Below are 12,711 nucleotides of genomic sequence, written 5' to 3' on the forward strand. Positions count from 1 at the left end.
GAGGGTATGACAGGGGGCTTGGTACAGAGTGCATGCTTGAATCTGGATCTTTATTTTGCTCTCTACTTCTCCTTGGAATTAGGTTCATCAAGAAGTTAGAGCACACCTGGAAGGCCCTTGTCCACGATGGGGTGAGTGCCTGTGCAGAGGCAGGAGTTGTCCAAGCCTCACAGGATACTTGGTGTCTTTTTATGGGCCCTGATCTGGCACAGCTGCAGCTGATGAAAGGAGCAGTTCTTGCCTCTCATTCCTGCCCAGCAGGGTGGTGCCACTAATTCCCAGCCAGGTTTCCTTGCTCAATCCAGCTCCTCACACGTTGATCTGTTGTGATCACAGCTTTCCTCCCCTGCTCTGTCTCCCATGACACCAGGAGCACACACAGTGTGTGTGTTCCTGGGCTGTCAGAGCCCTGGGCTGTTCTCTCTGGTGACTGGCTGTTCCCACCTCAGCAAGCTCTCTGCCAGCAAATCCCTTTCCATGTTTCCTTGCTGGCTTCATTCCTGCAGCAGCCAGGTGTGTGTTTCTGAAAGAACCTTGGATGTGGAAAGCATTTTTCAGCCTTTAATTTCCTGGCTTCCCTTAAAGTGGCAAAGGAAATGTGGAGATGCCAAGTCATGAAAGCGCAGTCAAACATCAGAAACAGAAAGAGCTTCAGTTTTACTGTTTTAAACAAGAACATTTGAAATGTATGGAGACCCTTGGCTGAATTTGGGTGTCTGTGTGACATACAAAAGTATCCAGGTTTGATTGGAATGGCAGCCAGCAAAGCCAGAAGAAATTTCATGTATGCAATCAGGCCAGTGTTTAAAAAAAATCCAGGAAGTCTACAAAGGAATAAAATCACCAAAATCCATTATAAAATCACAGCAAGAATATAATCAAATGCAATCAGAGGCAATGCTTCAGGGTTATTTATAGCATTAATTAGAGTGTTTCAGTTAAGCCTTTCCATTTTAAGGCTCTGTCAGTGCTAAATGTTGGAATAAAAAAGACTGTGTTGGTTGTTACAGAAATTCTGCCTTGAGGGATCATTTTAAAATTAAACAATTGCTTCTTGCTGTTGTAGGACACGGTGTCAGTACACAGACCCAGCTTTTATGCAGAGAGATTCTTCAAATTCATGACCAACACGGTGTTTCGAAAGAATTCCTGTAAGTACCAAGTTCAGGGGCTGCTGTGCTCTGAGGTTTTACCTTGGCCTTGCTGCTGCAGACTCATGAGGAGTCTGGGCTGGAGCCTGAGCAGGGTTTTCCAGTGTGGTACAGCTGTGAGAGCTGGGGGTGTACAGCCTGGAGAAGGCTCTTAGGAGACTTTAGAGCCCCTTCCAGTGCTTAAAGAGGGCTTAGAAAAAGGAGGAGGGGGAAGGATTGTTTTATACAGGCAGATAGTGACAGGCAAGGGGCAATTGTTTTGAGCTGTCAGGGTTAGATGAGAAGTTAGGAAATATGAGAGTGAGGCCTGGCACAGGGTGCCCAGAGCAGCTGTGGCTGCCCCTGGATCCCTGGAAGTGTCCAAGGCCAGGTTGGACAGGGCTTGCAGCAACCTGCTCTAGCGCCCATGTCCCTGCCCATGGAGGGGGTGGAAGGAAATGCATTTTTAAGGTCCCTTCTAACCCAAAACATTCCATGATACAGAGCAAAGCTAAGAACTGCAGAGCCCTCAGATTGTCACAGCTTGCCTTGGTCTGCTCAGGCTCCCACCCAGTCCCTGCACCTGACCTGGGTTCAGCCCTGAAGGGATGTGTGTGAGGGCAGAGCCTCTCCTTGTGAAGGGAGAAGCACCTTTGGTGTGACAGTAGCTGGTGGTGATGCTTTGACTCTTGGGTTTTCTGTGATAGAAATGCCTCCCAAGGTATTAAAGAATCTTTTTTCCCAGCCCCATGACCAAAGAAGAAGTCGAGATTCCTTTTTCTCTGGTTCTCAAGGTTGTTTATTTTCTCTTATCTATTTCATTCTTTCTCTGACCTGCAGAGGTCTGTCCAGCAGACTGGCACACTGACTGCCCTTGGGGTGGTGTTGGCTTTCTATACTAAAAAGTACTTTTTTAGTAGTTTATTTACAATAATTTTTTTAGTAGTTTATTTACAATAATTTTCCAATACCTATCACCTATGTTAGACTGTCTCTACTCTAAACCAATCCACAAGTGCCACCATCACAGCAGAAGATGGAGGACAAGAAGAAGAAGAAGGACAGGACATGCTCAGATTCCTCCATCTTGCCTCTTGAACCCCCATTCTTAATCCCCAAAATTCTGCTTTTTTCACCCTGTGACAAATTCACTATCATTCTACTCAAACTCTTGTGGCTTCTAAATCTTCACACCAAGTTGGCAATTTTCTCCATGGGCTAAAATGGAAGGCACAGGTGTTTGTGACTCAGTGCCAAGGTCTCTGATCCCCCTGCCAGGGTCTCGAGTCCTCCAGGGCAGTCAGAGGAACATCCTGGGTTCCAACATGTCAGAGTTCAGGACATCCCTCTGGCTGTCCTGGATTGCCAGAACCCCTGCTAGAGGCTCAAAGACCTTGGCACAGAGCCCAAGACACCTGGGATTTTGATTATGACCCATGGAGCAAATGATCAACCTTATATGAAGATCTGCAAGCCACGAAAGTTTAAGTAGACTAATAATTAGTTTGTCATGGGATGAAAAAAAAGATTTTTAGGGGTTTTTAGAACAGGAGTTCAGAGAGCAAGGTAGAAGAATCTGAGTGTGTCCAGCCTTTCTCCTTCTTCTTCTTAGCCTCCATCTTCTGCTGTAATGTTGGCACTTTTAGATTGGTTTAAAGTAAAAGCTCACTGTGTAACATAAATTGAAACCCAAGCGAGCTACTTATGAGAGCTGTTACTGAGCAAACCCTTCTCTGGCAAAAGAGTGGGATGACTTGTTAGCAGAGGTGAAAAGCCAACCAATCTGGGTGATAGCTGGTTGCCTGTGAAACTAATCTAAGTTCACTCTTAATTCTTCTCCAAGGAAAACCCACGAACCCTAATGAAGGGAATTAAGGGCTATTTAAAGGATTTAAAGGGGGTACAGCTCCTTTAAAAAAGAATACAGTCTCTACAAGCAGATAAATATTAATTTCCCAATTACACTGTGGGCCCTCAAGCAGCCATCAACAAAGAGTGCGTTAAAGCTCTGCACTACAAAAATATGAGAACTTTATGACTCCCTCCCCATTAACAGGCTAACCTGTTGCAGACATCTTTTAGGAAAAATTCTTTCCTTAGGATTTTTCCTCCTGAGAAGGTGAGAGGCCTCAGGAACAAAGTGTAAACAATGGTTATCTGCTGCTGTGGAATGCAACGGGTGGATCTTTGTTTGGCCCATGTTGGATGTTTCTAATTAATGGCCAATCACAGCCCAGCTGGCTTGGACACACAGCCCGAGTCACAAACCTTTGTTATCATTCTTTCCTATTCTGTTCTTAGCTAGTCTTCTGATGAAATCCTTTCTTCTATTCTTTTAGTATAGTTCTAATGTAATATATATCATAAAAAAACAAATCAAGCCTTCTGAAACATGGAGTCAGATCTTCATCTCTTCCCTCATCCTAAGACCCCTGTGAACACTGTCACACTAACCTATATTTAAATAGGAGAATTAATGCTAGAATGAGTAACCAGGGTCCTCCCTCTATGACACAAGCTTACATCCATACATTATTAACAAATCACCAATATATGACAAATCAAACAAGCAGAGTATTAAATATCTTGTTAACCTGACAGAGGAGCGTCCATTAACATAAGTGATAGGTATTAGAAAGTCATGGTTAAATAATACACATGTAGTTTTTAGTATAAAGAGATAACACCGCTCTGGGGGCAGCCAAAGTTCCTCTGTCTGTCTGGCTGAGCAGATCTCAGCAGGCCAGAAAAAATAATTTTATAGATAAGAAACAATAAACAACCTTGAGACCGAGAACTGAAGAGTTCTGACTCCTTCTTCGAGCCCCGAGCTGAGAAGAGACTTTCTGGCACATCTCAGAATCACCCTGAGCAGCTAAACCCCGAGACCGACATTTGCCCTTGTGTGCCCCCAGCTCTGAAGTCGTCCCCGTCCAAGAAAGGGCGCAGTGCCTTGCTGGCCGTGAAGACGGCGGGTCCCACGGCGGCGTTCTCAGCCAGCCAGCTGGCCTCCGACAAGGACGACACCCAGTACGACCTGCGGGCGGCGCGGAGCTACCCCACGCTGGACGATGAAGGTGACAGCCCCGCCCGGGGCGTGCCTCTGTGCTTACCCTCTCTTTCCTAGCAGTTCTTTAGGATCCTCCCTTGTTCTCATCCAGTTCCCCACTGTGCACCAACTGCAGATATTTCCTCATGGATAGCTCTTCATTGCATGTCTTGCTGTGCTTTGCAGGTGCTAAACCTAACCAGGACAGGGAAGAAGGTAAGAGTGCATTGTTTTGTCGCAGCACCAGCAGGTACTTGAGGCGACACCTCTGCATCAAAGGAGACCAGATCCCTTCTTTGCAGCACTCTGGGGTTCTGCAGTAAAAATGGTCGCCTGCATCACTGGTGCAAGACAGCTGCTGCCAAGGGGCACCATCAGTCATAGCCCAAAGCCAACAGAGAGTTGCATTTTCTACCCTTTGAAAAAAAGATTGGGGAGGGGGCGTGACTGGGAACTGCAGCACTCCAATGACAGTGTTTGGGCAGTTATAACAGGCAGGATCTTGCTGTTGGAAAACAGATGAATGGGCTGGTTCTGTGCTGCCTTTCCTTTACTTCCATCTGGCTGCATTTACAGCTGATTGCTGGAGGACAAGCTCCTCCAGTGCATGGTTGTTGGATTGCTCCCTGTGCAAAGCACTGAACACTCAGTGCATCTCTTAATTCTCTTGGATATTTATCCCTGGTGATCCAAGGCTTTAATCCAGCTTTGGTCACCAGTGAGAAGTCTTCACTGGCATTCTATTCCCTGCCTATTGTGCTGGAAGTGGTGCTGACTGGCTCTCCCCAGAAGATGCCTTGGGAGAGGCTGTCATGACCCAGCTACACTTCTGCCTGTCTGTGGTTTGAGTGCCCAGTCCCAATGGGGGTGTGCAGGTTCATGGTGGAACAGCCTCGCACGGGGCTGGTGTAGGTGAAGTGTTGGTGTTTGACTTAATCATCTCTTCTTCCTGCCTCTCCCCTGCCCTGCTGTGGGCCAGCAGGCAGGCCAGACCTGCTCCCTTGCACTCCTCCTTCCTTTGAAGAAGCTACCACGGCCTCCATAGCCACGACACTATCGTCAACATCTCTGTCTGTCCCCGAGCGATCCCCCTCGGAGTCCTCTGAGCAGCCCAGGTACAGGTGAGGAGATTTCCCTGCTCCCACTGGTGCTGGGTGCCTGCTCTTGGCTCTCTGTGCTGCAGATCCCGGCAGGCTGCCCTGCACTCTGCAATGCTAATGACCGATTTTAATTAAATCTCTCCTGGGAGCAAGCAGACACAGCTTTGATGGGATTAATTATTGCTGGAAGAAGTGTCAGCTGTTAAGTAGAACATCTCCCTCATGGGATGTGGAGGTAGATTTGGGGACAGTGCAGGATTTCTGTCTTAAATTGCTCCTTCAAACTCTCCTGTTTTCTTTCCACAGGAGGCGTACACACTCCTCAGGGCAGGATGGCAGGTGAGAAATGGATCTTCTGTCTTTTGTCTCATCTTCTCTCTGCTGCAGAGACCTCATGTTTATCCCTGCGCAAAGGTCACTTTTAGAGGGCTGAGTGGGAATTTCAGCAGCTCCAGGATTTTGGCATGGATGCTGAGCTGCTTCTGCAATCAGATGATCCCCATTTCTTACATGGAATTTTCCTTGCAAAGCAGATCTCTTAGTGCTTTGAAAATACCAATTATTTGATAGGGAAGGGGGCAACAGTGTTGTCCAAATTTACCCACCCACCCAGCACCAGAGTCAAGGAAGGCCATTTAAGTTCCTTTAAGCAAGTAAGTGAGCCCTGACAGCAGGAACATTCCTCCTCTGAGCATCTGCTTGTGGCCTGGGTAAAGTGAAAGGGCTTTGCCTTTATGAGGCACCATCGGTCCCCACAGAAGGAGCTTCCAGTGTTTTCAGAAATCTGTGAGGCTTTTTTCCTCCTGCGGTGTCTCAGAGCCAAGGGCAAGGTAGGACAGAAATGCTGTGCTGCAGAGGGGTGTCTGATTTTAGAGGCTCTTACCATTAATATTGTGCATTATTGTGGAATTATTTTGCATCAGTAAAAATGACCCCATTGCCCATGTCAGCAGGATCTGCACGAGGAGCCAGCGGATGCTGCTGGCTCTGCCCTCGCTTTCCAGGGCATTGTGTAGGTGTAGTAGGCTTTGAAATGACATCAGAGACTCAGTCCTAGCATGTGCCATAGCCAGAGAAGCCTGACAGGCTGATGTCCTCTCTCCCTGCAGTCAGTGTTTGGTGCTTGGAAGGAAAGGTCTTTGGAAGATGAGGGTTTGCCCCACGTTACAGGCAGCTGCTGTTGTTCCAAGCTTTGAGTGATTTACTGAATTCAGTTGATAAGCACTGTGAAAAAAAATCCCTTTCTATGCTATTTCCTAATGAAAATCCCTCTGGATGCTGCACGTTGCTGAATGCTGCCCTTGAGGGCAGGGACCTGCTCACTGTGAGAAGTGTCAGGGACTTAAGAAGCACCTCATATCCTGTAGAATGCAGTGTTAGGAATTGCTGAAAATTGGAGACTTAAACCCAGGCCTCAGTGGTGGGGCCCATGTGGCAAATGCAGTGACTTCATCCAAAATAGTTCAGACTCGTTGGTACCTCCTGGAGGGAGGGAGCTGCTGTGGTGTGTGACTGCTCCTCCAGAAATGGGTCAGGTGAGTCAGAGTGACCTGGGAGTGTTCAGGGAGCTCAGTGGCTTGGTCAGAGTAGATCTGTCTGTCACACATTTCCCAGAGCTACACTGGCTAGGGCCTGTCTGCAGGTGTGGTCACCTTTGCTGGTTTTTGCCTAATTTGTCTCTTTTTAATCCCAGTGCTTCCATGTGCCCTTCCTGGGACAGTAGGGACCTGTGCACTTGTAGAGCTCTCTGGGATCCCCTGGTGAAAACCAGTGCAGACACAAATTTATTAAAGCAAGAATTTACATTCCTGAGCTGAGATGGAAAAAACCTTACCCAGTTTGCTCAAGAATGTGTCATGCCTCTGGTTATTCTGGTCTGCTGGGGAATTCAGTCCAGGTTTGAGGTCCAGCCCTGTGAGGAAGAGTGTAGTAAGTTCTGTGCATGGAGCTGGACTGAAGTGCTGCCCACTGGTGAGAGCAGGACAGTGCTCAGTGAACCCAGACCTCAGCCCTTCTCTGACAGCTGCCCCTGGCTGGGCAGGCTCCTGCTCCTCCTTCCCATGGGGACAGCCCTGCTGGCACAAGTAATTACTTTAATAGCATGAGGTATTAAAGTGAAGGTTGTCAGAAACAGTTCCAGAGTGTGCAGATAAATCTCAACCGTGGAACAGCTTTGGTGTGCTGGGAGTGCTGGGGGAGGTCAGAGGCTCTGGCCTGGTGCCAGGCTGACTCTGGACACAGGATTTCCCTGGAGCTCCCTTCTCTTTGCTCCCATGCTCCATTTGACACTTCCTGCTGCACTGGCTGTTTAACTCCTTTGCTCTTGTCCTCTTTTCCCACCTTGTTATTCCTGAGTGCTGTAATCTTTCCTCTCTTTTTCCTGGGAGTTTTGGTTATCCAAACCCTCAGTCCTGGGGGGTCTGAGTGCTCCCTCTGAGCTGAAATCAGGCACTGAGTCTGTGCTGGGAGCCCAGTGCCACAGTAGCAGCAGCAGCAGCTGTGTGCTGGGGCAGAGCTGCACAAGAGGCTTGGCTGGCTCTGGACTGATTGAGGCTGATGTAAAATTGAGGGCTGTGCATATCTCATGTCCAGCTGAGTCTTTGGGCCTGTCTCCCCTTTGGTTTCCAGGTCACACGAGGAGGGGCGGGTCCAGGAGGAGGTTCAGCAAATCAGTGTCGAGCTGGAGCCCAAGTGTGACGTTGAGATTGTAGCTCCTGAAGAAGAAGTCAAAGAGTGAGTGTTTTAGAGTGTTGCAGATCCCACACAGTGGGTTTTGAGCTGTGGCTGCTTGTGCTGGAGGCCTTGCTGGAGTCATGGGTGTTCAGTGAGGCTGAGCACAGCAATGACCTGACCTGCCCTGACGTGACCTTTCAGGATGTGATAGCATAGCATCTTCAGAAGCTCCTCTGTAATAAATCCGTTTTGCTTGCTCCTGTCCTGACCGCAGTGACTAGACTGTCATTTCTTTCCCCTGTGCAGAGAGGCAGCTTCTTCAGCCTGTGCCATTGTCACATCCCCAGCCACCATAGAGGTGGAGACGGCCAGCCAGGCCTCGGAGCCAGCCAGCCAGGCCTCGGATGAAGACGACGTGCCAGTCACAGACATTTACTTTGTAAGAGACCTTCTCCACCTGGCCCTTGGGGGGTGATGGGAAGGGTTGGACAGGGCTGTCAGTATCATTCCAGGCAGTCAGGTGGGCAGTGGCTGCCCTGCACCATCTTGGTGTGAAGCACCTTGAGACCTCGGTGCTGGGTGGGTTTTTGAATGCAGATTAAACTCAGAGAACTCAGAACAGCATCTAGTGGGGCTCACACAGGTGGCACTCCTGCTGTGGATGTAGCTGTAGCTGTGCTGCTCTACTTCCAAGCACAAGTGTTTGTCTAGGCCAGCACATTTGCTCCTGGGACAAGCCAAGGTGATGTGGGTGCAACAGAGAAGTTTTTTTCCCTCAGCCAAAGATCCTGGCTGCTTTCCTGACACAAGCATGGCCTAGAGCCAAAGGGAGGTGGTTGCAGAGGGTGACCCTGGGCTCTGGTGAACTCCGGCTTTTCCTTTCCCTGCAGGCTGCATTAGGTGATGCAGTGGGAGTCTAGTGCTGAGCCAGGGAGTAAGTTGGTGGTTGGCAGCAGAGTGCCGTGGAGCCTGGCGCTGGTCCTCACTCAGCTCCCACAATGGCTGAGCAACTCCTGCAGACCAGAGAAGAGGTTTTTTAGCAACATGTACCTGTCCCATGGATTCCCAGAGCACAGCTGAGTGCCTGTCCTGTGAGAGCTGAGCTCTCTCTTGTGCCTGGGCACTGGAACCCTCATTAAAAGAGGTGCCCGGCTCCTCCCTGCTCGGACTTGTTGCTGTTAGTTCTGTGGTGCTGGAGACAACCTGAGCCCATGCAATGGGCTCCTTCAGGCTAAACTAAAATGCAGCATTGGCCTTCCCCTGGACTCTTGTACTCTGCTGCAGAGCTGCTTACTCATTGCTGAGTCGCTCTGAGGCTTGTGGGAGCTGTGGAAGGAATCAGCCCTGTTTTACAGCTTGTTTGGGGTTGGATGCATGCTGTTCAAAATGCAAAGGCTCCTCTAACACTGCCCCCTCCTTGCCTGTGGAGGGCAGCTGTGTGCAGGCAGATCCTGCCTGCTCCCCTGGCAAGTGTCTTCTGGTGAGGGTCAGCTGCTCTTCCTCCCTGTCGCTGGGCATATGGACTGCCCCCAGCTAAAGGGGCACCTCTCTCCAAGAGAAAATCCTGCAGAGTGTGTTCACAGAGAGTGTGACTGACTGCTCATCAGCATTTCATACTTCATCTGAGTCTGAGTTTTGCATTAAATGTGTGTCGTGTGCTGTGGAGTGTTTTTCACTGCTGGGATGAAGGGAAAAGCTGATTTGAGTTCCCATGGGCGCTCTCCCTGGAAAAGCACCTGAGCTGGAGCTCAGGTGAGGCTGCACGCGTGCGCTCAGGCAGCACCACAGCTGCTCCTGCAGGAGTGCTCAGGGGCAGTGCTGGGTGAAGGGGTGCTGTGTGCAGAGGAGGATTTGCCCAGTCCCAGGAGGCTGTGGCCTGATGACTGAAGTCTGCTCCTGGAGAGCTCTTCATTCTCCTGTTTATCCCCAGGGAATAAAAGTGCAGAGTGTGGCAGGGCATGGGCGCCGCTCTTCCCTGCACGGCTTTCCCACCTGCTCACCCGTTCAGGCCTGGAGTTGCCCAACCCCTTGTTTTTTGCTTTCTCTTTCATCCTCTCTTTCACATCACCCTTTTTTTCCTCTGTTTCCTTTCTCACCTCACTTGTCCTGGGGCCACTCAGTTCACAGATGGGAGGTACTGGATTTACTCTCCCCGCCAGCGCAGACTCCGAACTACCTCGCATTCCTCTGGGATTGTAAGTGACCACACCAGCACAGCATGTAGGGGAGCAGAGCTGCAGCTTTGAAACACTGGGGCCAGCATCCCATTTCTCTCAATGGCTGGGGCTCTGGATTGAGTGGGCATTAGGAACCAGCCCAGCAGAAATGGGGGAAGCATATTGAAATGACACCAGTGGATCTCCTTGCAGGATCTGAGAGAATCATGAGCTCTGTCCCTTTTCTGCAGACTGGTGACACAACTCCTACCCTGGGATGGGCCGTAGTTTCACCCAGCCCTTGGAAAAACTGAGAGTAGTGAGGCCCTGGCACAGGGTACCCAGAGAACCTGTGGTTGCCCTCTCTCTGGAAATGTCCAAGGTCAGAGTGGATGGGTTTGAAGCAGCCTGGGATACTGGAAGGTGTCCCTGCCCATGGCAAGGGGGAATACAGGGTGATCTTCTATCCCAAACTGTTCTGTGAGTCTTAGTACCAGATCTGGCCAGAGAGGCCCTGGGGCCTCCATAGGGGATGTCAGGCTCAGCTGCCTCAGCCCAGGAAGAGGGTTTTAAAGACACAATTAAGATATTTTGAAGATTGTAAAACTCCAGTAGCAAACAGAACTGTTTTAGCTTGTGGGGAGCATCTCATAAACCAAATGAGACAGGAGCTGGTACTGAGTTAGGGCTGGTTTCAGCTCTCCAGCCCTTCTCAGGGTCACCAGTGTGCTCCCTCCTCACCTTCAGGTGTTCTGTGAGCAGGTAGGATTTTCCTTTCCAAAAGATGCAGGGAGGCATTTGAGCTCTTAGGGGCTGAATCTAGAGCTGAGATTGTTCTGGGGTTTAGCATTTAGCTTCTCATGCTTTGGGAGAGCTGCTGTCCCCAGGGGGTGGTGGCAGTGCTGCTGCTGGTGCAGCCTGGTGCTGCCATTTGGGGTACAGGCAGGGTGCATGGGGAAGCAGGGGCAGGGATGTGCCCCTGGCTGTTGCTGATGGCATGAGGAAGGTGCTGCTGGGCAAACAGGCAACTCCTCCTGCAGCCCCTCCTGCGCCTCAGCTGGGTTTTGGCTGCCAAAAACAGCAGGGGAGGGGTAATGCCAAGCACTGGGTGCTCTTTCATCTCCTGCAGCTCCCTGCATGCATCCAAGCTCCTAAAAGGCTCTGAAAGAGACTGGCTGGAGCATGTGGTTCAGTCAGGATGGATGAGCCATCATGGATGAAAAAGGATGTGGGACAAGCTTGATGTGGTGGGGAGGTTTCCTGTACCTCTGACAGAGCTCTGTGAGAAGCTCCAGGCTGGGGCTTCTCAGCCTTCCTTCCTCCAGCAGTCTCTGCTAATGGAGCTGCAGTTCCTGGGGCGTTCAGCATGTGGAGCCCAGTGCTTCAAAGCTTCTCTGGCTTCTTTTAGTTCCTTGTACATTGTAGGCTGTCGCACTCAGTTCCTGGGCTGGGAACACTGCAGGCTTCTTCCAAACACCCAGTTCTGCACTATCTTCCTTTGCAAATGCCAGGCTGGGTCAAAGGGGGCAGTTTCTTCTCTGTGGGAGCTCCTCTGGAGACGAAATAGCCTGTTTGCAATGTAAATGGGGTCCCCCTGGGAACACTGTCAGCAGAGACCAGCCCTTGAATCTGTGCTGTGTAGGCAGCAGTGTGTGTCTTCTCACAGCAGTGCCCAGTGCTATTATAACTGTCCCTCAAGGCACACCTCCTTCCCCTCATTCTTTCCAGGGTCCCATTGTGTTTTGCCTCCTGTGTTGTACTTGTTCCCATCACCCCACTGTCCCCAAAATCTCAGCAATAACTGTTTCCTTTCTGTGGCCACCATCCTCCATGGTCTCACCCCAGCTCCACTGCCTTCTGCAGAGAAGGAGGAAGGCACAACAAACAAATCCAGTTTCCCAGGAAAAGCCCTCCTGGATATCAGTTTGTAGCATGCACAGGGCTCTGGAAAAGGGAAGGTGAGAGCTGGTAGCAGGAGCCAGGAGCTGTCACTGCTCTTAGGTAAGTCACTTCCCAAATCTCTCAGTTTCTCTGCAGCCAGGATGGTGCCATGGCCGGGAGCTGAGGTTTCCCTGACATCTCAAAAGCTCTAAAACTCTGTCCCTATGAGAGGAGAGGGTGTGCCACCCCCAGTGCAGCTGGCACAGGTCCCCTGCCCCGGTTGGCAGGGAGCCGGTGTGTGCTGAGGATGAGGAGGGCTCCTCTGCTGAGAGCTGCCTCTGGGCTCAGTGCTCTCCCTCCAGGTGGACAGCTGTTCTTACTGTATTGTTTCCTGCTCTTTTTATTTTCTCCTTTTATTTTTTCCTCTTCTCTCCTTTGCTCCCTGCTCTGCTGCTGCTCTCCCTGCATTCTCCCTGCCGTCTCTGGCCACTCTGGCAGCCGACAGACGAGAGGAGTTGGGTTTACTCCCCGCTCCACTATAGCACTCAGCTGCACTCTGTCTCCGATGAGGAGAGCGATACAGTAAGTGTCCAAGAGCCGTGTGCGGGTGCCCGCTGGTCGCTCGCAGCCTGTGCTCCCCCTGCAGGGTCAGCTCGGCCTCTGGCAGCGTGGGGCTCCTGCACGGCTGCGGCGGAGCCCGGCTGCCTCAGGGCAGCTCTGCT

At 50.5% G+C, this 12,711-nt stretch overlaps 1 protein-coding gene across 7 annotated transcripts in view; it reads left to right on the top strand.

Annotated features, from left to right (window-relative positions):
* PIP5K1C (phosphatidylinositol-4-phosphate 5-kinase type 1 gamma) overlaps positions 1–12,711 on the top strand; it is a 52,875-nt gene that overhangs the window by 37,512 nt on the left and 2,652 nt on the right. Inside the window, exons 10-19 of one of the 7 annotated variants that reach the window (XM_063160804.1) lie at positions 83–131; positions 1,067–1,151; positions 4,046–4,207; positions 4,366–4,395; positions 5,159–5,300; positions 5,586–5,618; positions 7,908–8,012; positions 8,259–8,391; positions 8,843–8,886; positions 10,073–12,481. In XM_063160804.1, the coding sequence (XP_063016874.1) occupies positions 83–131; positions 1,067–1,151; positions 4,046–4,207; positions 4,366–4,395; positions 5,159–5,300; positions 5,586–5,618; positions 7,908–8,012; positions 8,259–8,391; positions 8,843–8,872 (769 nt within the window). In that variant the 3' untranslated portion in view covers positions 8,873–8,886; positions 10,073–12,481. The other 6 variants (XM_063160799.1, XM_063160803.1, XM_063160800.1 and 3 more) reach the window with 6 other exon arrangements.

This window comes from Melospiza melodia, chromosome 7, assembly GCF_035770615.1.
Source record: "Melospiza melodia melodia isolate bMelMel2 chromosome 7, bMelMel2.pri, whole genome shotgun sequence".
NCBI lineage: Eukaryota > Metazoa > Chordata > Aves > Passeriformes > Passerellidae > Melospiza > Melospiza melodia.